The sequence below is a fragment of the Bos taurus genome, chromosome 3 (assembly GCF_002263795.3).
Source record: "Bos taurus isolate L1 Dominette 01449 registration number 42190680 breed Hereford chromosome 3, ARS-UCD2.0, whole genome shotgun sequence".
NCBI lineage: Eukaryota > Metazoa > Chordata > Mammalia > Artiodactyla > Bovidae > Bos > Bos taurus.
In genome coordinates, this window is record NC_037330.1 from 28,238,729 (window position 1) to 28,265,090 (window position 26,362).

Genomic DNA, 26,362 nt, shown 5'->3' on the forward strand with positions numbered 1-26,362 from the left:
CAGTGCATGCTTTTGAAACGAAGAGTGACGCTAACTCTTCTTGGTTGCCAGGGAAGAAGCCTCCATGAGACCTATGCTGCTGGTGATACTGGTAACACAGAAACTTGAGAGGTGGAGAAACTGAAAAATGGGAAACAGCATGATGCGGAGCTGAAGCCACAAACCCGGAAGGCCTGAACTCCCTGCAAAGTCAACTCAAGAGCACTTCCACATAAGGGAAGTCAGAGGTTTCATCTTCTAAGAGGGGACCAAAATGCAACCTTGTGAAAGGCAGTTTTTCAGAGACAGTTTTAGTAACCTCAGCTCCCAGAGGCCTGAGACTTGAGAATCACCAAGGCTACCCGGTTAACAAACTAGAGGCTGAAGTCAGGGGAACTGTATGGCACTCACCTTGCCATAACTCAAGCCTTCCTCTTCCTAGTTTTGACCACCAGCCTCCAGGTCCTTGGTGTCCTTCTATGAGAAGAACTGAGAACATCTGAACGTCCTGGAACATTCAGAGCCAGAGTAGCTCTTACCACCACTGAGAGTGACAGCTAGGGCTGCCTGCTTTGAGGAGCTTTGAGAAGAGCCTAAGGCAGCCTTAGCAATCATCACTGCTACTATAAGTGTCTACCTGGCACTAATTGTATACCAGGCAATGTTTAAAACTTTATCCACTGCCGCCTTTAATGCACAAACAACCTGGGAAGTGGTCCCTCTTGACTCTGTTTTATAGAAGAGAAACTGACATGTAGATATCGTGGGCATCTACAAGTCAAGACAGTCAGCATTCAAAGGAGACCAGTGAGACAAAATCTCAGACTTTGATCATGGAGGTTAAACCTCTGATTCTTGGAAGAAGGGTATCAGAAGATGCTAAGGGCAGGCTCCAAGTCCTTGCAAAGCTGCTTTCTGACAGCAGGGGGCGCCAGTGTCTTCGGAAAGCTACTTGTCGCAGAAAATCTAGACGTGATTGGTACAAGCGGAATACAGAGGCTAAAGGGAAGAAGTGGAAACGATCCTTTCGGCCACATGGGTCCCAGAAAAGAAACCCAAAACAAAACTAACCTGTGATGCAGGATAATCAGTCTCAGATTTAATTCCCAGCTTATTGAGCCCTCTTATCGGCTTCCCCAGAGCTCAGCCAGAGTCCCAGGGGGAAAACCAGTCCAGCCTTTATGGTTTCTCATCTGTCATACCAGCCCCTCAAGATGGCCATAGCCTCTGTGGTTTCTCTCTCCCTCTGTGGAGTCTGCTCACTCAGGTCAAGTCCACACCCATGCTCAGAATATGCAGATGCCCCCAGGGAAGAAAATAAGTAGGGATCAGCTGTTCTAGGAAAGGCCATTTCTTCTCTAGGTCAGTTTGCCTCCTCCTCATCGCTTCTACTGCTCTCCTTGTTTCAGTAGATGACTTTGACAGCTTCCCCGGTTTTCTCCTTGTTACTTTGTTATTGAGTGGTAGTGGTGGTGGCCTGATGCAACTTGATCTATCCTTCCCAGAAGCGGAAGTCCAGGTTCCGTCTCTAAGCTTCTGCTTTCCTCACTTGTGAAATGATGATGATAGTGTAAACATTAAGGGAAACGAAGGATGTCAATCAGCCAACACAGTGCCCAAAGTGTGGGACACTCAGCATAGTGGGGCCTCTGGGCGGCCACCTGAGGAATGTGCAAGGGAGGCCCTGTGGGTCTGGGTGAAGAGCACTGACCTTGGAGTAAGTGGGTGCAGATTTGAACCCCGGCTCCCCGACTTGTTGAGTGACCTTGAATAAGCTGTTTAACCTCTCAGTCTCAGTTTTCTCCCAGTCAGTTGAGAAAAACTAATGTCAGTCTTGAGAGGATGAAATGAGATCCCATATATGAAGCCTTTAACTCCGTGTCTAGCTGTTAGTACATCTTATTATACTTACTAGATAAAATAAGGACAGATAGATTGAGGCACTGTAATTTTTGGAGAGTACCTGTAAGAGACCAAATATTATAAAGGGTATAAGAAAGATAGAAGGTAATAAAAAATCCTCCCAACCACAAGGTACAAGCAGTCCTTTGTATTCATGGGTTCCATAACCAAAGATCCAAGCAACTGCAGTTTCAATGAACCGCAGATTGAAAATATTCAGGGGAAAAACTTCCAGAAAGTTCCAAAAGGCAAAACTTGAATTTGCCACATGAGCAACTATTTACGTAACATTTACACTATATTGGTATCATAAGTAATTTAGAGGTGATTTAAAGTACGGGAAGATATGGGTAGGTTATATCCAAATACTATGCTCCTATTTTCATAAGAGACTTGAACATCTTTGGATTTGGGGAGGTGTGGGAAGTGGGGAGCGAGGAGACTGAAACCAACCCTCATGGATACTGAAGGGTGACGGATGGATGGTACGGCATAGTGGAGCAGATACTCTCTCCATTTTAAAGATGAGGAAACTCAGGTTCAGTGAGATTAAATGAATTAGCTAATGTCCACCCAGCAACTCAGGCAGAGCCAGAGAAAGAATTAGTCTTCACACCCCTAGTTCCTGCCTTCACTGGTATAATAATCCGACCATAGGAGAACTGACAGCCTCCGCAGAAGAATACAGCTCAGTAGGATAAGCTGGAGAGGAGGGTATGAGAGAAGACTGGAGAAAAGAAGGCAGTGGAGAAGCTTGTTATCAAAAAACCATGTTTAGGTGTGTGATTAAACCACTGCAGCCACCATTGCCCAGTGCAGCTCAGAGCCCTAAAGAGGACAGATGAAGCACAGAAATCTCAGTGAGGGACAGGTTGGCAGCACAGTTCACAGCCCAGGTCATCTGACAAGGTCAGATTGTGCATTTTCCTATGTATCTGTTCCACAGAAATGTTTTGAACTCTTACCTCATAGCAGGTGCTGTGTTAGACACCAGCATACAGTCTGGGACAAAAACATATTTCCTGTCTTCATGGAACTTGTCATCTGGTGAAGGAGATAAATAAGGATCACATAGGCTGCCAGTAGATTTACATGTATATATATATATATACAAGGGCTTCCCAGGTAGCACTAGGGGTAAAGAACTTGACTGCCAATGCAGCAGACAGAAGCAGATTCAATCCCTGGCTTAGGAAGATCCCCTGAAGGAGGGCACAGCAGCCCACTCCAGTACTTTTGCCTAGAGTATCCCATGGACAGAGGAGCCTGGTGGGCCACAGTCCATAGGGTCGCATAGTAGGACATGACTAAAGTGACTTAGCATGCATGCACATATGCAAATTGAGATAAGTGTTATGATGGGGAAGTACCAGGTATGCTGAGAGAGCACCTAAGCTATAAACCCAGCTGTGGGTTGGGAACACAGGAAGGCCCACTCCAAGAGCTGGGCAGGCAGAGGGCAGCGTGTGTGAACTCCCACACAATAGTACACAGAACACTCAAGATAAGGGAAGGTGGCAAGCCAGGCGGCAGAGAGAGTGATGGAGAAGGTGGGACAGAGAGACCACCGAGGGCAGGACAGGCTGGGTCTGCAGGCGGTGGTTGGGATCTGGGTCTTGATCTAACAAAAGTGTGCAGCCACAAGAGAGCTTTAAGCAGGGGGGAAGTTAAATGAACACTGAGAAAAGGGAGCAGACGGTGGCCTTTTCAGGTTCTTTGATCTTAAACAACAGTAGCAGAGTCTGACTTGCTTCAGAAAAAAACTAATTTATGGGCAGCAGATGTTGTAGCATCAAAGGAAAGGCTAAACAATTGAGCCTTGAAAAGGACAGGAGCAAAGGAAATGCCACAGAGGCAGGCAGCGGGGATTAAGGGATAGCTCAGTCGGTAAAGAATCCACCTGCAATACAGGAGACCCTGGTTCAACTCCTGGGTCGGGAAAATCTGCTGGAGAAGGGATAGGCTACCCAGCCCAGTATTCTTGGGGTTCCCTTGTGCCTCAGCCGGTAAAGAATCTGCCCACAATGCAGGAGACCTGCGTTCAATCAGGGAGATCTGGGTTCAATCCCTGGGTTGGGAAGATCCCTTGGAGAAGGGAAAGGCTACCCACTCCAGTGTTCTTGCCTGGAGAATTCCATGGACTGTATAGTACATAGGGTCGCAAAGAGTCAGACATGACTCTGAGCAACTTTCACTTTCACCACCATCAGAACTAACCTGCCTAACTCACGTGGGCTCAACTTGGCCACAAGACAACACACATAAATGCAAGCCTCTCTCAAAACAGCTTCCAAAGGGGGACCATGTTCCCCCAAAGGGAAAATCACCAAAAAATCTGTGGCAGGACTTCCCTAATGGCCCATGGTTAAGATTCCCCACTTCTAATGGAGAGGGCCTGGGTTCAATCCCTGGTCATGGAATTAGATCCCACAAGAGGCAACCAAGACCAATGGGAAAGAATTCTGGGGGGAAAAAAAATCAGAGATCTACTAAAGATTCTGAAACAAAGGCAGGAGGATCATTAAGGACAAACTGGATTCCTGTGGTTTTGCCTAGGAAACAAACTCGGGCAACATCACATCAAGAGGGTGGACCATATAAGAGGCTTGAGAGATGGGAAGTAGAGAAAGAGCCACCAGACATCGTCTCATATCAGGGCACACATCACATAATGCTCCCCCAGGCCCCACTCTCTGAGTCATCTGTAGCCTTCAGAGAGGTAAGGTAACCACTAAATACACAAGCCACCTTTACTCATTCTGCCAATCATTATGTAGAAACATGTACATCTGACTCTGACCCTCTCCTCTACTTTGGAGGGTGAAGGAAGAGGTAAGTGTTACCTATAGATGAGAGTTCGGGTGTGCAGGACAAAAGGAAAATAAGACAAGGGATCTGCTAAAACGCCTGTAGTCAGGAACCACCCATGGTGGGCCAGACCACTTCCCTTGCCCCTGGAGATACATCTCTTGGAGTTGCATTGTGACTTCCTTCCCAGACAGGCAAGCTTTGCTCAAAATATGTAAATTTAACATGAAATTTCTCACAGGAAGAATATTTCAAATGTGGGTTGCAGTATCTTAAGGCAACATTGCAAAAGGCCTAAAGATAAAAATTGCACAAGAGTTGGACACTGAAGTGGGACAGGAAGCCTTGGCTTGCCTTCATGCTGTTTTGCTTTGTTGGAACAGAGCTCAAGGTTCTTATGCAGTGTTGAGGCATTGGCCTGACAGTTTCTGAAAGACTCGTTTTTTCCCCTCTTTCACAGAAGACTTCTTCCACTGCATTAGATTAAAAGTTTCTAGTGGAAAAAGAGTGGCAATGATTCCAAGGAAGAGCTCAGAGATGAAACTGTGATGTATAATGTGTCAAATCTTCACAATGCCACTGCCAAAACCAAGAGATGCCTCATTACAGAGAGGCAGTGGGAGACATCGTGGCCGCTTCCGACAGCACATGTTACTTCCATGTACAGCCAGAAGATGAATTTACAAGAACTGGAGCAGCACAGGCTCCCTAAAGAGGAAACTCTTACTACTGATTCACTATAATTGTTTCCTTACTGGTTTCTCCAGCTCAGATTCCTTTTTCCAATTTGATCCACTGTACATCAGCTCTCAGATTGATCATTCTATTGAATCCCCACTCTGGTGTGCCTACCCTCCTAAATCATTCTAAATACCTTAGCCCAATTTTCCTGAATCTTTATTTCCTTGATGATTTTGTCCTATCTGAATACCATCTATATTATTACTTCCTGAATGTTGATTAAATTGCCTCATTTATTTTGCTTCACTGTAAGCAATACTATAATTACTGATTAAATATTTTTAGTGTGCATGCATATAAACACCCAACTTTAAAACGTCCATCATGTACCACCAAAAGTCATCTTGTGAATTCCCTACTGGCACCATACTTTGGGGAACACGATTCAAGATCTGCCCATGGCTCCAGCCAGGTGCCCTTCATGTCCCCTGCACTCCAGCCGAGGGGGATGACTCACCTTTCCCCACACAGCACCCACATCCATGTTTGTCCCACCACCATCTCTGCCTTTCAAATTACACAATCATTCAAGGCCCAAAACCCTGACGCCCCCCCCTCCACCTCTTGAGGCCTTCGACGACTCCCCCAGCCTGAAGGGTATCTCACTCCTCTGAACCTCACTGCCCCTGAAGCACTGGGCACTTCTCATTTGGGACTCAGTGTTGGTCTCGAAATGGGAGGTTTGGGTAGATGCCATCTCCCCTCTCAGAACATCTGCAGCCTTCTTGAGACCACATCAGTCACTGCAGAGGGTCTGGCACAATTAAGACTAGCTGAATGAATGTATCTCCCTCACTCCTCAGTCCCCTCTTTGTGTAAAATACAAACTTGAGTCATTCTCCTGCTCCCCACAAAATAAAGTCCCAATAACTTAGCAGACACAAAGAGACAAGGTCTCTCAGTTTGGCCCCACATGTCATTTTATCCCCTCTGCCATCTCCCTGCTCTCCTCCCAGCCAGCACCCCACCCCAACCACACTCTAGCCACACCCAACTCCTTACTGTCTCTTTGGCTAGTCTCCTTATCATCAACCCAAGAAATACACTTCCTCTCTGTCTGTCAAACTCTAGCTCGTCAAGTGTTAGCCAAAGTGGCATCTCTTCCTTGAAGCCTTTCCCAGCTCTCTTAAGTCCCCCCTCTGTGTTTTCCCAAATCATTCTAGACATTTTTTATTGACACACTTGTCAGTGATTTTATAATTTCTTGTTTAAATGACTGTTGCTTCCATTGGTCCATAAGCTCCCAAAAGCAGGTGTCATTCAATATCCCCAGTGCCTACCATAGTGCCTGGCAAATAGTAGGCACTCAAGATTTGATGAGTGACCAAAGCGGGAGTGAAAACGTAAGCTCTCTAGCCAGACCTCTAGGACCTGAAACCAAGCATTGTCACAGTTTATCTTGGACAAGTTACTTAAACCCTCCTTGCCACATTTTTAAAATGGTAATAACTCTTAGAGTTGTTTTAAGGGTCAAAGAAGCTAATAACTATAACGAGCTTAGAACAGAGCTCTGCACGTTAAATGCTCAATAACATCTATTATTTACATTATTCCCATCAAAGGCTGTGCAGCCAGATGTCTCATGTAATGCATGCATAGCTGGTTTGAACATGGAATATCCCATAAACTTCCCATGTCCATAAGTGACAGTAAATTTTTATGGTCTCTGAAGCCCCTGCCCCATCTTTAGTTCTCTTGAGTTGGGGAATACCCCTTCTAGCTGTGTAATCATGACTATCCCTGGAGCTCCTGGTTTCTAACTATTCCCCACCACCCCCTACATCTGCTGGGAACTCCTCTTGCCAGGGTCTCTTTTAGGACATCCCAAGTGCAAGTCTCTCCAAAGGGCTCATGTCTGGTCCCCAGGAAACACTCATGTCATCAAGTCTGTCATTCTCAGAGTGGGCCAACTGCACTCTTCCATCATGTGGGGACAGGGCCAGACATGAATCCAGTACCAGTTCTTCTGTCCCCAAAACTCCAGGGACATCTGTCACCCCTCCAGGGGTTTTCTTGAAGCCTCTTACAGGTGACTTGAAGTTGGGAAGGGACAGCATCCCATCCATCACCCCTCTCCTTGGTGGGGTGAGACTGACCCTCTCTTTTTAATCTGTCAATATACTCTTAGCCTTCTCTTAGCCAAGATGATAAGGGGTGCCCTTGGCTGGCAGAATCATGTTTCATTCCATCTTTTGCAAGTCCTATATAGACTGTGTGATGATTGACTTTACATGTCACCTTGACTGAGGGGACCTAGACATCTGGCCCAACATTATTTGGACGTGTCTGTGAGAATGTGTCTGTTATGAGATTAACATTTGAATGGGTAGACTGAGTAAAACAGATTGCCTTCCTAATGTGAGTGAGCCTCACACAATCAGCTGAAGACTGGAATAGAACAAAAAGGCTGAGTAAGAGAGAATTCCTTCTGCCTGACTTCCTTGAGCTGGGACATTGGTCTTTTTCTGCCTTCAGGAACCGAAAAATCAGAACCAACTGAAAAATCAGCTCTACTTGGATCTGGAGCCTGCCAGCTATTGGACTGGAACTACACCATTGGCTCTCCTGGGTCTCTGGCATGTGGACGTTAGACTGTGGGGCTTTCCAACCTCCATAATCACATGAGTAATCCCTTTAGTATGTATACAAGTACATCTTATTGGTTTTGTTTCTCTAGAGAACCCTGCCTATGCAGACTGTCTTGCACCTTGCTTTAGACTATAAAGGTCCTTAGGCAGCTATGATTTTGTTCTCAGTGTTTGGGGCCTCTGTTGAAACTTAGGAACAAAAGGAAAAATCACATTAAAATAACACCAGATTATTATTCTGTAATTTTTAATTAATCCAATTAATTTCCTAATTCAGATCATTCAAATGAAGATCATCTAGAAGACACAGTAAATATTCAGACTTAGAACTTAGACCTGAATGGGTTATGTTCCTCTCCTTTCCCCAACCTCCTACAAAAGGGAAAATTAAAATGACTAGGTTATTCCCCAACTCCTAAGGTTGTGAAAACAACTGTCTTTTGAGTTTGCTCCTCTCTCCTGTCTCATAGTCCTTTCTCTTGCTTCCTACATGCCTGCACAAGCAGGTATACACTCCTTCCTCTCACCAGCAAACACCAGAAGCAGAAAAATAAGGAGAGGAAGCCACAGATGCCTGAATGCTGCTGGGCAAACATCGTGACAGGAGAGCTCAGCAACCTGTGACCATGGAGATGGTTTGTAATCAGCAAGCCAAGGCCCTCGCCTTCCTTCCTTCTCTGGGCATCCAAGACATGGTTGGTTTAGAAACCCTGCGCCCACAGACTATTTTCCAGCAACAACTGCATAGCAACAGGATTAATATGCTGCAAACCTAGCAGTCAAAACACTGCCCGTGTCCTGCTTATCAAAACGAAAGTCACGACAGCAGGCACACCGGGCTTCTTTTTCTAGCACTAGGGCAAACTTGATATCCTAAACTACATTCTCCATTGAAAACACTAGAAATATATAAGCATCTTTTTAAAAACACATTGCTTAGCTAGCACAAAAGCAAGAGAATCTACAAAGCCCATAATGAAATAAAAGCAAGAACCCTCGAAATTAAGCAGGTACCAAGGCCATCTTTGGCCCCAAGTTTCTGTTTCAACAGCTGCAAAGACTTGGGGCTCATGAAGTAAAGCCTGAAATCCCATTAAGGTAAGGAGTCTTTGGGAGACCCCACCCAAACCTGGTCCCCGCTCCCAAGGGCCACACCTTCAAGGTAGGAGTATATAGGAAATAACCATCATGAACAAGGAGATGTACATATTTTGATCATGGTGATTAGTGGGGAACTCCCCTGGCAACTTGTAAAACCAACCTTTAAATGCACTTGTATCTGATTTAATACACTGTGGTAGTACCTTGAGATGATTTGCAGAAGTCAAAGTATACCTATTCTGGAGGAACACTGCCGTACTATTCTGAAATGGCTCTTATCCAGTTGTCAAGGTCCTAAATTTCAATAACACCAATTCCAGGGAACTATAATCTCACCTGTTATTGCTGAGGTATTTGTACAGTGGCCATTCCCTCTTCAGCAGCCCTTTGCTCCCTCGGCTTCTGTGACATCACTCTTTTTGATTTTCCTCTTACCTCTCTGGTCATTTCTCTCCAGTCTCCTTTGAGTGTTACATCTCTGTATGTGCTTGTGTGTATGTTAGGTGCTCCATCGTATCCAACTTTTTCCCACCCCATGGACTATAGCCCACCAGGCTCCTCTGTACTTGTCCATGTACTTGTCTCCTAATAGACTCCAGGTGAGAATATTGGAATGGGTTGCCATTTCCTCCTCTAGGGGATCTTCCCAACCCAGGGATCGAACCTGGGTCTCTCGCGTTGCAGGCAGATTCTTCACTGTCTGAGCCACCAGGGAAGCCCACTTCCTAAAACGCTGTTGTTCTAAAGTTTCTGTTCTCAACCCTTCTCACATTCTCCCTGGCCATATTATCCATTCTGGTGGCCTAAAACAGCCTTTTGTCTCAGGCATGCATATCCTGGCAGTATAAGAAATCTTTCCAGGGGTACTCCAACACGAATAGTTTTTAAAGAATCCATTTCCAGATCCTCAGTTTCCATATGTACTCTTTCCTAGAATCGATCTGTCTGAGAATATGTCTGTGATCAAGGTGTCTTCCCTCACAAGCTACTGCTCACTCCTCCTAAATCTAATCACAATACATTTCCCCAGAGTTTATATAAAATTCTCTGGGCCAGCAACTTGAAAAACTCATGTAGGTACTGAGACCCCTAACAATGACATTAATATAGTGAATGACTATAATATGGGCAACAAATGCTCTTGTAAGTTAGAAGAGTTCCAACTATGCTTTCAAAAAAATTGAAGAAACACTAAATGAAGACGTCAGCTATTGATCATTAGAAATAGTTTTGATGATAGATCAGTATGCAAATTGCGGCATATAATTCAGAAGGGGTTTAAAGAGTTGATTGGCATGGCTATAACAACTCCTTCCATCCTCATCTACTCATTTATCTAAACAAAGTTTCTCAGCATTAATATCAAAGCAATAAAAAAATATTAAGGGGATTTACACTGGGACCTGTGTTGTTCTAGCAATAAGGAATATTCTCATTCATGGATACATGAGCTAGTAGAAAAAAATCCCAACCCCACCAATCTCATTAACAGATACACTTCCAGGAATATTTTACTTCTATGTTTAATGATTGCTTATTTAAGATGTATTTGTTATTGTAGTCAACTGTATACTAAGAATAATTTTAATAATACTCAGTCTAGAAGAAATTAGTTAAAACTTGAAGCTTTATGGTCTCAGGAGGAAACATTTAATCTCTTTTAATAAACATATAAAAATATTTGTTCAGACAAGTATAAAAGAACATTCAAGAAAAATCTTTCAAGCATAAAAATGCATTGCTTTAGGATTACATTTCATTGAAATAAAATACAAGTTCAAGAAGAAAAAAGAAAGATGTAAAACTTTCAAGGAGCTTGTTCACATATTTTTAACAGGTGATGAATATATAAATGATAAATCATTATGTTTTACACCAAAAATTAATGTTGCATGTTAATTATACCTCAATTTAAGAAATTATTTTGAATTAAGCTGCTCATAAATATAAATGTTTAAAAATTGAAGAGAACATCACCTGAAAGTTTTGATCAAAAATTTCATGTTGTCATTTCAGATATTAAATCTGAAAAAGAAAACTTGGATGATGGTAGGTAGCAGATCACACTAGTTTCTACTGAATGCATTAAAATAAGGGACATGATCATTTTCTTTCAAAATATTTAAAATACATCATAATGATATCTTTTGCATACACTCAAGTTTATAACACATATCTTATGTGTCAATTTAATGCATGAGAATAAATAGTGTACAATTCTATTTATATGATATTATGTAACAAGAGAAACTAATCTATAGTGAAAACATTAAAACAGTAGTTTTCCCCAAGAGAGATGGGGCCATGGGCTGGCCAGGAAATGGTACAAGGAAACTTTCTAGTGGTGACAGTAATATCCTATACCTTAACAGGGTTTGGAGTTAGAAAGGCAAACATATTTGTCAAAAATCATTGACTGGTATGCTTAAAATGTGAACATTCCATTCAGATAAATTTCATCTTTAAAAAGTATAAACAAATATTAGAACTCTACTTACTGTTATTCATTCTAAAGAGTTTAGAGGTAAAGTGCATTAATGTCTAAAATTTACCTATAAGTCCATAAAAAATAAGATAAGTTGATGAATGGATAGATGTAGAGGTAAGTAATGTAACTAAAGCAAAGTGTAGAATCTAGACAGTGAGTATATGGTGTTTACAGCTCAATTATTTCAACTTTTTGTATGTTTGAAAATATTCATAATAAAATATTGGGAGAAATGTGCAAAGAAGGATATAATTTTTCATAATTATTTTAGGGAATGTGTGGACAAAAGTTTGGAGAACATTGGCTTCTATTATCAGCATTTGCTGATGAATCTTCAACCTAAACTTACAGTCCAAACCTCTCTCCAGAATCCCAATCATATTTCCATCTGTCTCCTGGACCACATCATCTGGAATTCCCATCAGATCTAAAACTCAACAGATCTAAATATGAACGTATTATCTCCCTATGTCAGTTAAAATACCATCAGCCGCAAATAACAGAATATATGCGTCAAACAAAATGAGGGTTATTTTTCTTGCATAACAAGACATCTGGAGATAAGTGGCTGCTGGTGTTGGTTCCACAGTTCAGTGATCTCCTGGCTGGCAAGTCTGCAATCTCTTGGCCTTTCCTCACAGTCACAAAATGTTCTACAGCCCTAGGCATCATGTCTTAGTTCAAGACAGGAAAAAAGGGAAGGGAGCAATGCCAGCGATAGCTGAACCTTTTTTTGAAGACAATTTCAGGTTTTTCAGAAACCTTCCAACAGACTTTCACATAAATTCCATTAATCAGAAATATGTTATACGACCATGCCTAGCTGGAAAGGATACCAGGAAGCAAGTTCTTAGCATTCCTATCCTCTAAACTGGATGTAGGATTGGGTGACAGGTGAGTCCACCTACAGTGTCTGTAACGTTCTCCCCCAAACCTGCTCCACCTTCTAAAAGTGCTATCTCTGTTAATGATTCCATGATCCGTCTGGTGACTTACCCAAGTAAGAAATCCAGCAGTCATCCTTCCTTCTCTTTCCCCTCTACCCCTCATATCCAATCTGTCTTAATCTGTCATCAAGTCTAAATATCTCTCAAATCAGCCTGTTTCCTAGACCCACTACCCCTGTCTTGGTTCAGGTTCTCATTTCTTATCTGAATTGCTATGGGTGGTGGTTTAGTTGCTAAGTCATGTCTGACTCTAGCGACCCCATGGACTGTAGCCCTCTAGGCTCCTCTGTCCATGGGATTTCCCAGGGAAGAATACTGGAGCAAGTTGCCATTTCCTTCTCTAGGGGATCTTCCTGATCCAGGGATCGAACCCTGTCTCCTGTATTGCAGGCAGATTCTTTACTACTGAGCCACCAGGGAATCCCTGCATTGCTGTAATAGTCTTTTAATTAGCTTCAAGTCTTCACTTCAAAGCATCCTCCCAACTTGACTAAAAATAGAAATCTAACCATCTTACCCTTGCTTAGTTTCTGTCTCCAGCTTTGCATAACGTCTAGTTTAAAGGCTAACTTCCTTATTTAATGGAGTTTCCCTGCTTTCATATAATAATCTACTCTTGAACATGTGTTACCAGTTAGAATGCCCTAGTCCTGTAAAGAGTCAGCTCCCCTAGGACGCAGCTTTGTTGGAGGGAGTGACTGGGGAAGTCTACACTCAAAATCTGTATCTGTAAAAAAAAAAAAAAAAAAAAATCTGTATCTGTTATGTTAGTAGGCAATGATCTGTCTCTAATACATGTGTACTAAAATTGTAATACGAAAGAACAATAGATTTATAATAGAGATTCTTTCCTAAAGAGCCTAGAATAGTCTCTAAATGTAGTTTGTCTTACTTAGAGACATAATATTCAACAATATAAAGAATGATATCATTGTTTTTCATTTACTTCAGAGACTTATTGAATATCTACTATGTACTAGACATTATTTTTTAATTTAGTATTTTTCTGTTTTAATAGATCAGAGATGTCAAGTTGTCTGACTGAAGCTAGAGATGTGCCTCTTTCTGCATACCTAATTAACTATTTTACTATTTTGGGCTTACACTTATTAGTCGAATCTGCACACTCATTTTTCTGCCTTTTATTCATTTTCATAAGTAAAGTGCATGAAATAGTCAAACAAATGTCCAAAGACACAGAGGTAGGCAAAGATGGCAACTGACTGGTACCAAAAATGGTAGAAACTGACTGGAAGACTAAAATACAGCAAAAGCTAACCCTTACAGTTCTTACTCTGTGCCATGCATTGTTCTAGGCACTTTACAAATATTAACTTATTAATCTTCATAACTCTATGAGGTGTGTACTATTATCTCCATATTGCAGATGAGGAAATGGAGACTCCAGCGTAGTTTTGCACTTTGGGGAACTGACTGAAAGCTGCGCCCTAGCACCATCCCCTCTCACCTCCCCCTGCTCCATTTGGGCTCCCTCACTTCTCACAGTCCCCACAGAAGGCCCTTGCCTGTCCAGCCTGTACTTTTGCCCAAGCTGCCCCATCTGCTCTTCCTCTCTATTCAGACTCATTCAGGACCTGCTCAGGCCCACTCTCCCCAGCAATGCCTTCCCTGCCCGATGCCAGGAGGCCAGGAGGTGCCTACCAAAGCCTTGCCCTCGTCTTGCTATAACTATTTGTTCACAGATCTGTCTCTACCACCAGCGTCATCGCGCCAGGCCTGGCTGTCTTCTCGTTGTCGAGTCCCTGAGGCTTTGCTACTATCCTTGGTCTATAAGAGGCACTTGGAGTTTTACTGAATTAATGCATAGGCTCCCTGGATTTCACACTTTCTTGTCGCCCCCGCCGTACTGTCTGGCACCACATATTGCAGACACTTAGTCAATGGAAGTGGGAGCCTGGTTTCCCCACCAGCGGTTTTATATTAATAAAACAAAGCAAAACAAAACCTGCTCCCGCTTTTCTACCATCACCACATCACAATAATCCCTGAGGTTTTGCATTCCTTTCCAAGGGTTTCCATTGTCGAATCCATCAGGACCCGGGTTGTCTGACTCCCCTCCGCAGGCCAGGCCGTGCAGCGCGGGGAACAGCCTTCTGGACACAGCAAAGCCGCATCCCGCGCCTTCTCCCAGTTCTTGCCTATTAAGGTAAGAGTTCTGGAGAAGCGCGGTAGGAGCCGAGGGAGGGTCCCCTAGAATCTGCTTCCGCGCGGCCTGTGCGTGCGCTGGCAAGGCGCTGGGAAACCACAACTGGGGACCCGGGTGCCCCGGGCCGGGTGTCCCGCGATGGGTACTGATAGTTTCTGGGCAGCCTTGGGTCCTACTTATCTCTTCTACCCGAGGCCACCTTCCCAGGTTTCCATAGCCACCAGGGCCATGTCCTTATTCTCAACCATCACCGCAGGCCTCAAATGAGTCTGCACAGAGCGCTGATTAAATGGGTCTCGGGTTCCCAGTGGACGCTCCTTTCTCGCAGATGCTCCGATAATCACCGCGAGCCGGGCACCTGCGGGGCGCGTCCCCCGGCCTGGGAAGGGAAGGAGGCAGCCTTTCCTCGTTCCAGGGGAGAGCCGGGTATCCGCTTTCTGGCCTTTCGACCGCCGGCCCGCTGCGCCCCCACCCATCGCCCGCCTAGGGACTTCGGGTCATCCCTGATCCTCTCTCACCCGGTGCGGGCTCCCACCCCGCCCGCCGCCCCGCCCACCACCGGCCCCGCCCGCCGCAGGCCCCGCCCACGGTCCATCGCGCTCCGCCCCCTCCCCGCCGGCTCCCGGCGCTCCGAGCCCGGGCCTGGGGACTCCGGATCCCGCCGCCGGGGCCGCAGCATGGGGCGCTTTCGTGGGGGCCTGCGGTGCATCAAGTACCTGCTGCTCGGCTTCAACCTGCTCTTCTGGGTGAGACCCGGAGCGGAGAGGGCCGGGCAGGGGAGGGGGCCGGGCGGGGGCGCAGGGCTGGGGTCCCCAGGGAGCTGACCGCTGCGGCGTCCGATCCCGGCTCCTGAAGGCTGGGTGTTCAAAAATGCGGAGGTGAGAAAAAGGCAGACAAAAGGGGGTGGGGGGTGGGAGAGAGGGATGGAGGGGGAGAGAACCAAGAGAGAGATCGAGCAACGAAAAATGGTGAGAAGAGGGGAGACCCCGTGCGTGTGGCTCTTCCCGTTGAAGAACCTCTCTGCCTTGCTTTTCATCTGGAGCCTGATGACACCAGATGCGGGGACACCAGCCTCTCCTTACCTCCAGATTCTCTCCCGCACCCCGCACCATCACCCCCACCCCCACACCCTCCAGTGCACACACCCCCTTCTCGCTCTGCCTTTCCGTTGGAGCCTGGGCCTGGCCAGGGAGCCGGGACTGCCAGAGGTGGTGCCCCATCCAGAGTGTGTGAAGACAGCACCTGGCTGTGGTGGGCTTATGTGGGAAATCGGGGGTAGCAGTGGAAGTGATATTGGCGGGGTCATCCTTTTTCTGAATATTAGGGGAGGGTACCGCTGGGATGGAAGGAAGGGGTTGTGTTCTTCTGTAAGGGAATGGGAGGAAGGGAGGGGCTTCCAAGGGGCGGCAGCACCACCCCACAACACCCTGCCAGCAGGCTCTGCAAAATACTACTGCTCCCAGAGATGATCTCATTCAACTTTGCATTGAATGAACAACATTCCAGGGATTAGTGGTTCGCTGACTGATAGGGCCAGGACCCTTGTCTCCCGTATTACTGGAACAAAATTAAGGCCAGACCATCCCTGAATTCCTAGTTATTCTGTCTGAGGCCCTGAAGGACTGGGAAACAAGGTCTGAGAATTGTCTCTTGTGCACATTCCTTCTTGGGCTTCCTCCAGGGACTGCCAGCCACTAACTGCTCAGATAGACCCTGAAGGAAAATACAGATCCTGCTTTGGGTGAAGAAGTTCTTAGAGCTGGGAGGGAGCAGCAGGGGGCCAACGGCTTTCAAACAACTAGGATAGAGGAGGTTGGTGGCTGTCCTGACTACTCTGGGGAGCTTTTGATCTGCGACACCAACTAATTACTGAAGGATGGTCTCCACTGGTGTCTGCCAACCCATAAGCCCAGAGGCCTGGGTGACTCCAGCAGTTCCAAGCTCTCAGAGGCCAAGTGGCCATCCTCAGCATCCTTTAGCAGGGTAAGGTGTGAAGCAGGTACCCCGTAGACAGTCCTGAGTTTTAAAGATACACATGGCTACTGTACACTTGGTCATTTGCATCCAGCATAGTGGGGGGAGGGGCATTCCTAAAGGCCTTTTATGTTGTGCTTTGTAATAGTCTGGCTTAATTTCAAAGCTGTTAATTATAAGTGTTATGCTTCAGTGACACTCTCACTGCTTAAAAGAGGTCTTATCTAAGTCTGAGAAGGAATTCTTAGTCTGGGTTCAGCTTATTTAGTGCTTGATGTCATGCCAGCCTTTCCAGGGATAATAGGCAACATTTATTGAGCATTTTCATTGTGTCAGGGACCGTGCTAAGCACATTGCATTCATTATTAACTTAATCCTCACAACACTCTGGATATGCATACTATTATTATCCCCATTTATACAAATAAGGAAAAACAGAGGCACAAATAGGTCCACTTTCCCAAGGTCACACAGCTAATGAGAGGCAGAGGTGGGCCTCCAACTCAGCCTTCATGCTTCTGAGCACTGTGGTACATGTAGTTAACCAGCTGTTCTCAAAGGGAGTCCTGAGCCAGAGCACCTCCGGGAAAGTTGTCAGAGAGGCACATTCTAAGTTCCATCACAGTCCTGCTGAATCAGAAATTCTGGAGGAGAGACCCAGCAATCTTTCTAAACAAGTCCAGGAAATGCTGATGCATGTTCAAGTTTGAGAACCATTCTGTTAAACCATCATTACATGAGACTTAAAACAGCATATATATAAATATAAATATCTATATGCACACACAACCACACACATATATTTGTAAATAAAAATACTGTGCCCTGAGCTGCTAATCTAGTTGAGGAAATGACCAAGGCATATAGAGCAACAACAAACACAACAGTGTGTAATCAAGTGACTAATTTCACACCTCTGACACAGGAAGGAAGGGAGGTAGGAACAAGCAATGCTTGAATGCCTACCATGTGTTAGCCACTAGGGTTAGGCATGGCCTTTTATATATCTTATCTAATTAAGGAGTTCACAGGAGGGACTTCCCTGGTGGTCCAGTGGTTAAGACTCCATGCTTCCAATGCAGGGTCTTGCAGGACACGAATTTGATCCCTGGTCAGGGAACTAAGATCCCACATTCCACACAGTCAAATAAATAAATAGAAACACACACACAATAAATAAATAAGCAATTTTTTTAAACGTCCATAGCATTAGTGATGAGGTGAAACAGTTCTCCTGAAGAAGGTGATGTTTAAACTGAATTTAGAAGGACTGGCAGACTGGAGGTGGATGAGGGTGAGGGGTGATACACCACCACCATCCCCAGCAGAAGGACAGCAAGAGTGAGAGTGCCGTCTGACAAAGGGATCAGGTTCAAGCGCAGAGTCCCAAGCAGAGTGTGCTCGAGCAAGTTATTCTTATTTCTAGCCTTGTTTTCTCAGCTGAACAATTGGGGCAAGAGTTGCTGAGAGGATTAAAAGGAAAGGCATAAAGTATTTGATTTCGCCTTCCCACGAGCCCAGTATACAGTAAGTGCTCAATTTTTTAAAATTATTATTAAGTGCCTGGCACACAGAAAGCATTAATGAAAGTTAGCCCTCTTTCCCCAGAGTCCCTTAATATCTGGGAAGAGTGTGTATGTTTGCTGCCAAGGAGCTTGCGGCTTGTCTTCATTTACACATTAGCTTCTCAGTTTGTACTTGTGGATTTCCCCCACTAGAACTTAGAATATTGTGAGAGCATAAAATTTTTTTCTGCCTTGATCACAAATATATCTTTAGTGCCTAATAGTACTCAGCACACAGAATGCACCCATAGAAAGAATTAATGAATCTAGAGAACTTGATATACATGGCCTTCGCTATTTGCACAATCAATTGTCAACTTTATCTGGAGGACTCTTTCTACTTATTACCTGTCGATGGATTCTTTGCACAGATTGGGCCCAGGAGGGGAAGCGGGGCCTTGCTCACTCTCAGTTCCACGAGGAATGGGGACCAGGGACGGGCGGCTCTCCCATGTCTATACCTGTACAACTGAAGGGAAGGGGTGGGGCTTGAAACAAGTGCCTAATGATTTAGAGGAAAGCGATTGTTTGGGATACATAGTCTAAGTACCTACCTTCACTGTAACCAAGGGAACCTGACTGCAGAAAAGCCCCACCCTAGCTTCTTATGTTGTTTTTTCCTGGCTGGAGAACTTGTGGGAAGTTTGGGGAAGGGGGAGAGAGCAGGGGAGAATTTTCCTGGAAGGACTGGCTTTTGCCGGGACTTGAAGCGTAATATTTACACACACTCTTAGATGCTCATGTGTCTGCCCGTCTGAGGTCCCCCCTGGGTGACAGCACTTCCTTTCCTGTCAGGAACTCACCAGAAGGCAGGCTCAGAGGCAAGCGGGGGTGGGGTATATTCTGTGATCTGCAATTTGACAAATGGATTTGCAACCTCCTTCTGGCTGCTTGGCTAAAGTTTCCCTAGGTCATGCTCCTGATTTTATAAACATTCAACTAGATCCCACCAGAGCCTGGCCAAGGGCTGCTGACTCTGTTCACCCTTGAATTTTAACAAAACAAAAGTAAAGCCTAGCCCCAAACCCCACTAATTTAATTTGTTATCACGGTTGATGTCTAACACGTAACCCCTCCCAACATCTGTCGTGTCTAAATTCGGCCACTACAATCAGATAGCATGGCATAGTTCCATGCATTTCACTGAAATCACCTTTATTTTTTTCCCTCTGTTGCATAGCAATATAAATAAAACACCACCATCTAACAAGCCACTTGTGTTGGTTTAACGAAAAAAAAAAAACCTGGGCGCTGTTTATTCCTTGGTTTGTTGTGTGTTCAGCATTTTCCTATCATTGTGCTGTGTGAGCTGCTCAGGGCTGCCGACCAACAGGAAGCAAGACCGCGCATTGTCGAAAGTCCGATGCCATATATGGCTTGTTTGAAGTTGCTCTCCTTTCCTTCTCACTGTTGTTAATGCAGCTTTGGGGTTTCACTTGGTGATGTCTAACGGGTCCTTTTAAGAAGGGCTGTGTCTTGTGGGCTTGAGAGTCAAAGATGTTTGACTCCACCAAAGCTCACAGAGGTTGCCTCCTCCTCTTTCCCAAACTTATTTCAAATAGTAACTTCAGAGGTACCACCTATCAGAAAAACTGTTTAATAAAAACAAGCCTGAAGAAAGTATTCTCTGGGGTCCACCCCTAAGTTAGACCACCCCAGAAGGTGATTAGGAATTTCCTCAGCCCTGTTGTTGGATGGTCTCTGCTTTTTTTAATCTTTAATGTTTTTATAATTTTTTTTTTGGCTGTGTTGGGTCTTCATTGCTTTGTGCGGACTTTTCTCTAGTTGTGGTGAGCAGAGGCTACTCTTCAGTTGCAGTGCACAGGCTTCTTATGTGGCGGCTTCTCTTGCTGTAGAGCACAGGCTCTAGGCGCTTGGGCTTCGGTAGTTGCAGCACACAGGCTTAGTTGCCCTGCATGTGGAATCTTCCCAAACCAGGGATCAAACCTGTGTCCCCCGCATTGGCAGGCAGATTCTTATCCACTGTGCCACTAGGGAAGTCCTGCTCTCCACTTTTGATTTCTGTCAAGATGAGAAGAGAGTGCCAGCTGCCAGCCTCCCCTGTTGTGGATGCCGGGGGCGCCCAGTGTTGCTGGGAGAGGCAAGGACCCTATAATAGGGGCCAGCCTGCAGAAGCAAGAGCTATCATCCCAGTAGTCTTACAGACCTCAGCCAGATCTAGGCAGCATGGCCGTTCACATCCACGGATTCGAAGCCTGGAAAGTGGATACTTGCATCTCATTCAGTTTATTCCTGGCCATAGTATTTACTAACTAGGGAAGCTTGATGAGTAAGCTGTTTAACCTCCTTGAGGCTTTTCTTATCTATATAATGGACTTAATCAAGTACCAACATCAATCTATGATTTTGGTGCAGATGAAAGAGTAAATAAATGTAAAATATTAAGTATGGTACATGTGCATAGTAAACACTAATGCAAGATATTAGTGGTAATCCGATTTAAACACTAGAAGACAAGTAGGAAAGTGGAATCCAGAATCTAAGAGATCCGTGAAAGTAAGGAAAAGTGGGAAACAGGTGTCCTAAGTCCAACCCATCAAGCAAAGTGGCAAGAGTCTTGTAGCTTATTGAAGGCCTGGAGTCAAAAGGACAGATTCTTTCCCCTGCAATTAGTCACTCAGCAAATATGTGCTGACCACCTCGCACGTGCCCAGCACCCTGCCAAGTCCTGAGCATTCAGAAATGATTAAGATACAGTCCTTGATCTTGAGACACTCAAGAGGCCTTTATTTGGTGCTTCATTGAGCCCTTTTTTTAAATTAACTTTTTCTTGGAGTATAGTTGCTTGACAATGTTGTGTTAGTTTCTTCTGTACAGCAAAGTGAATCAGCTACACGTATACACATATCCCCTCTTTTTTGGATTTCCTTCCCATTTAGGTCAGTACACTGAGTAGAGTTCCCTGTGCTGTACAGCAGGTTCTCATTAGTTACCTATTTTATTAGTAGGATAATGAACCACACTCCCGTGTGCCTTTGAGTGTAGTTTATTATCTCTCTACTGTCTTTGCTGCTCGGGGGCGTGAGTGCGCTGTGCCGGTCTCCTCCTCCTCCCATCCCGCAGCACCTAGAGGAGCTTCAGCAGTCACTGACATGGCTCTGGTTAACACACACCAGCTTGGCGGCTGTTTGTTTGGTCCCTGTCATGCTTCTGTGCAACCAAGCGGGGCCCACTGGGTGGAAATAGGAAAACCCCACGATCAGTGCCTCTCACACTTTAATGTGCATACAGATCACTAGGGAATCTTGTTCAAACAAATATTCTGATTCAGTAGGTCTGCATTGCTAAGAAGCCCCCAGATGTTGCTGCTGCTGCTGGTCCAGGAAACACATTTTGAGAACTGGTTTAGATGTGGCCCTAAGAGATCAAAGTGCCCCTGTGGCTCTCATTTTTGAATGGAGCAGGGAGTGTCCTCCCTTTTGGCCTGCTTATCTGGCTTCCTTGTGGCAGTTCTTTTTCCAGTTACCTCTCTACCATTATTCTTTTAAGATTTTTCTTTTACATTGAGGGTTGATGGTTTCTACAATTACCAGAAGGTTGTCTGTCCATTGTCCATGGCATTTCACTGTGTTATCTCAGAAAAGGCAGTATCTTTGAGTCTGCAGTCATGCGTGACAAAAAGGAACATAACTTCTAACCCCCACCTTACCACTGCAGTTTATATCACAACAAGGCTGTTCTCCTAGAGCAAGTGACACGACACTAACCATCATGTCATTCTTGCTAGGGAATTAAGGAGAAGGAATTGAGAAAGAAGTGGGTAAGATGGGATGACCAGATGGGTTGAGAGCACATCATACAGATATGAATAGGAGTTACCTTGGCTTGCTTTTTTTTTATCCTGTTTGAATTTTTTTATGGGCAAGAATAACGTTCACATGATGCCTTGGCTTACAAAATGCTCTTACATACGTGATCCCATTTGATCATGAATCACAACAGTCCCATGAAATAATGTAACCCCCATTTTACAGATGTGGAAGCTGGAAGGCAGGTTCAGTAAATGGTGTGTCTAGGATCAAAGAGTTAAAGAGGAACAAAACCAAGATTCACACTCAGGTCTTCTGATTTTAAACACTATGCTGTTTTCACCACACATACTTATGAAGGCACATGGAATGTAAGGTATAATAAATGCTGCAGACTTGGCAAATGTGAAGTCTATGACCAGACAGATTATATTATCTTGATGCATTCCAGAAATGCAGGTACAAAAAAGATGCATAAAACACTCTAGCATATGGGAGAAAGAGGGAGAAGTTGAGAATACCTCTGATCAGCTTAAGGCAGAGGAAAAGCAAGATGGGAATTGATAAAGGGTATATATTGATATCAAGAGGCTGTGTGTAAAATTAATTTCAGTAAGCAAAAACTTGAAGAATATGAAACATTACATAAATGACAGGGAAGACTGGCGTGCTGCAGTCCAGGGGGTTGCAAAGAGCTGGACACGACTGAGCAACTGAACAACAAAATATAAATGGAAGCTAGGTGATATCTGCTTTCCCATGCAGTTTTTTCTATGTTAACTTCTTTAATCCTCACAATGACCTTCTAAAATAGCAGCTATTGTCACCCCTAGTTTACATATGAGGGAACAGGGACAGAGAGTTCAGAGCCTTTTCCAGGGCCTCAGAGCTGACCAGTGGCAGAGCTGGCTTTCTGTGTGTGGTTTCTACCCTCTTAACCACTCCAAGTCTACAGACTGACAAGGAGAGAAGTTTGAAGCTGGGATGAGCATGTTAATTCTAGAGCATGTTAATTCTGCACTCTCCAATATGGTGGCTGTGCTACTAACCACATGTGGCTTTTCACATTTAAATTAACCAGTATTAAAAGGAATTTAATATTCAGCTTCTCAGTCACACTAGCCACATCTCAAGTGCTCAATGACAATGGGTCACCAATGGCTGCAGTATTGGACAGCAGAACATTTATATTTACATCATGCGAGAAAGTTCTATTGGATTCCTCTAGCCTAATTTCGGAGAAGGCAATGGCAACCCACTCCAGTGTTCTTGCCTGGAGAATCCCATGGATGGAGGAGCCTAGTAGGCTGCAGTCCATGGGGTTGCTAAGAGTCGGACACGACTGAGCGACTTCAGTTTCACTTTCCTGCATTGGAGTAGGAAATGGCAACCCACTCCAGTGTTCTTGCCTGGAGAATCCCAGGGACGGGGGAGCCTGGTGGGCTGCCGTCTATGGGGTCGCACAGAGTCGGACACGACTGAAGCGACTTAGCAGCAGCAGCAGCAGGAGCCTAATTTATTCTTTCTCTCATAAGTCATCTTCTCCTGCTTTTCTCTATTGTATCTTAACTAAACTAAAGAGAGAGGGGGAACATAGCTTCTGGAAAGGGGCCGTGACATACTTAGTGTAGAGGTTTAGAAAACTCCCATCTATTACAGACAGAGCTAAAGTAAAAATTAGTAGAAGAAGACAGCAGAGGTCTAAGTCATTAGAATCATGGCCACAGTATTTCCTATCTTGAGTAGGATTAAGTTTTCAGTTTGAATGTAACATTAGTCAGTCTACCTCCATAATAATCATAAGTGCTGGCACTCACTGTTCTAAGTGAGTAAGATGAAGTCATTTAATTCTCTCAGGGAGGCACTATTATTACCTCCACTTTGCAGCTGAGGAAGCTGAGGATTAGAGAGGTTAAGAGACTTGCCTGAGGTCACAGGACTAGTAAGTGACAGAGCTTGATTCAAACCCAGGATGCCTAGAACCCCCATTTTTATCTGCTGCAGCTCCTCGACAACCCAGCATATACAAGTGGATGTTGTTATTACTAACCTGTCCAAGTGCATCAATATTCAGTCTGACAGCTCAGAAGAGGTGAAGTTCTCTACAAGAGCAGTTGACGAATGTTCCAAAGTGTGTGCCAAGCCCTGTCCTCTCTGTTGTAATTGTGATTGGGAAAGCGTCAGCTTATAAACTAGGCCAAGGGAATGGGGGGAGACAACAGAGCCCCCCAGTGGGGCAGGGACAGGGCCTGGAAGCTGCTGCCACTCCTCCAGGAAGCCCATGTGGCCTGTCCTTACCCTAGCTGTATCTGTCTAGCCCCCTGTAATGGCCTCGTGCTGTCTGCCTTCCTGACCCCAAATAATTTCTGGTTAAATAGCTGTTAAGAAAAATCTCTCTAGAATACAAGACTCATGATTCCTACTGGGTTCCATTCAAGCTAACTTTGTAACTAAAAAAGTGTTTTGTCTTGTTCCAATCTAATGTGAGTTTTACCTGAAACAGTTTTTCTCCCCTCCCATTGTCTTTCTGTAACAACTAAAACTGGGCGAAGATTGATATTATTGGTTGATAGTCAAGAAACCTGTCTATCCGCTCAAAAGTAGTTCTCTCAGACTACCTTGTAAAATATTAGGCCATAAAATAAGTAATGTTTTATATTCCAGTTGTGAAATATTCAATAAGCAAATATTCAATTTGCTTGTGTAAAGTTGCATACAGATGAGATGTCACATGTTTACTCAGAGGCAAGCCTGGGATGAAGCCAGCTAGATGCTGCTAGGAGGTTCAGACAACATCCAAAAGACCACTTTTGTCCTCCTGGAGCTGATCCTCCAGGTCATGTGAGACGGACATTGGGTTTAAATCAATTTGCTAGCTTGGTAGGTTGGGTTTTACTTTAGCTGTACTTGATTTTCATTTGATAAAGCCATCTGCTCATTGGAATCATTAGCCAGTAGTCTGTGGCATTTGTTTTAATGTGTGAAGAAAACCATATAACCATCATCTGTCTCCTAATTGTTACAGATCTCTCTTCTCCTTTCTCTTGTACTTCTTTAGAAAAATGCAGTATATACAACCACTGAATAAACACAGACACTTTGCCTATCTGTATTTAAGTTACCTGCTTTATCATTCAGAGGAAGCTTTTCATCCTGGCTCAACTTCCTCCCCTGAATTTAGTGTCTCCCCAGTTCTTTTGTGCAAAGCATCCCCCCAACCTCAGCAATGTCAGTTGATCCATACCAGTTAACCCTATAACAACCTAAACAAACAGAAGAAGGTGTGTTTAACACAAATATATCGCCTGATTGTCATTCTAGATAGACAGATAATGTCCCAATCTGTCGCAGTTTGGATGGCAGAATCCTTCTAATGGGCTTTCCTGGTGGCCCAGATGGTAAAAAATCTGCCTGCTACACAGGAGACCCAGGTTCAATCCCTGGGTCATAAAGATTCCCTGGAGAAGGGAATGACAACCCACTCCAGTATTCTTGCCTGGACAATTCCATGGACAGAGGGGCCTGGCAGGCCACAGTCCGTGGGGTCGCAAACAGTAGGACACGACTGAGTGCCTAAGCACACACAGATATCCTTCCATGGTACCGAGAATTGAGCATTGATTTTAAAATCTATCCTTACCTGAGGAAGTCTTTCAGGAATTTCTTAGCATGAACTTGCTCTCAGGAAATCGTTATAAGGAAACTAATGTGGGAAATCAGAAACACTGGGATCTAACCAGTGTATTTCCAGACTGACAGCCATGCATTTCCAAGCATTTCCAGGCCATGTCTTCATCCGCTGCCCCAATCCTGCATCCAGTTCCACCTCACCTTGTCCTGATGTGGAAGCAAGGACACCAGCCTTCCTCCAAGGTGGTTTCGCCTGGATGTCATATGGTATTTGGCTCTTGAATTTCTTCTGACAAAATCCTTCATTTTGAGAAAGTGCCATCTGAATCCTTGCCTTGCTTTCACTGCATAGTAGGATGAAAATCTTGGGAGCTGGGTTTCCTCTTTGAGAAAACTAGTATCATCCTCTGGAGCAAATGTGCTTCTGACTTTTGCCTGCTAAAAGGATGAAACTCCATTACCCTTATGGTTTCCTAATGTGGTTTGCAATCAGATGAAGAATTATGAGTGTTCATTACATGATTCCATCTGGGCTAAGAATTGCCTCCAAGAGCAAGTATTAGCTTAAAAGCTTTTAATGAAGTCTCTAGGGTTGAAGTGTCATTTTCCGCTTTGTGTGACGTCATCCCGAAAAATAAAATTGCCAGCGAGTTGGGTATGTATATACACAATGGCATTCACCCTGGAAGAGCTAGAAATACA

The 26,362-nt window shown here is 44.5% G+C and overlaps 1 protein-coding gene across 2 annotated transcripts in view; it reads left to right on the forward strand.

The window, feature by feature from the left end:
- Positions 1–15,324: 15,324 nt before the first annotated feature.
- TSPAN2 (tetraspanin 2) overlaps positions 15,325–26,362 on the forward strand; it is a 106,051-nt gene continuing 95,013 nt past the window's right edge. Inside the window, exon 1 of one of the 2 annotated variants that reach the window (XM_005204041.5) lies at positions 15,325–15,467. In XM_005204041.5, the coding sequence (XP_005204098.1) occupies positions 15,399–15,467 (69 nt within the window). In that variant the 5' untranslated portion in view covers positions 15,325–15,398. 2 annotated transcript variants of the gene reach the window in all.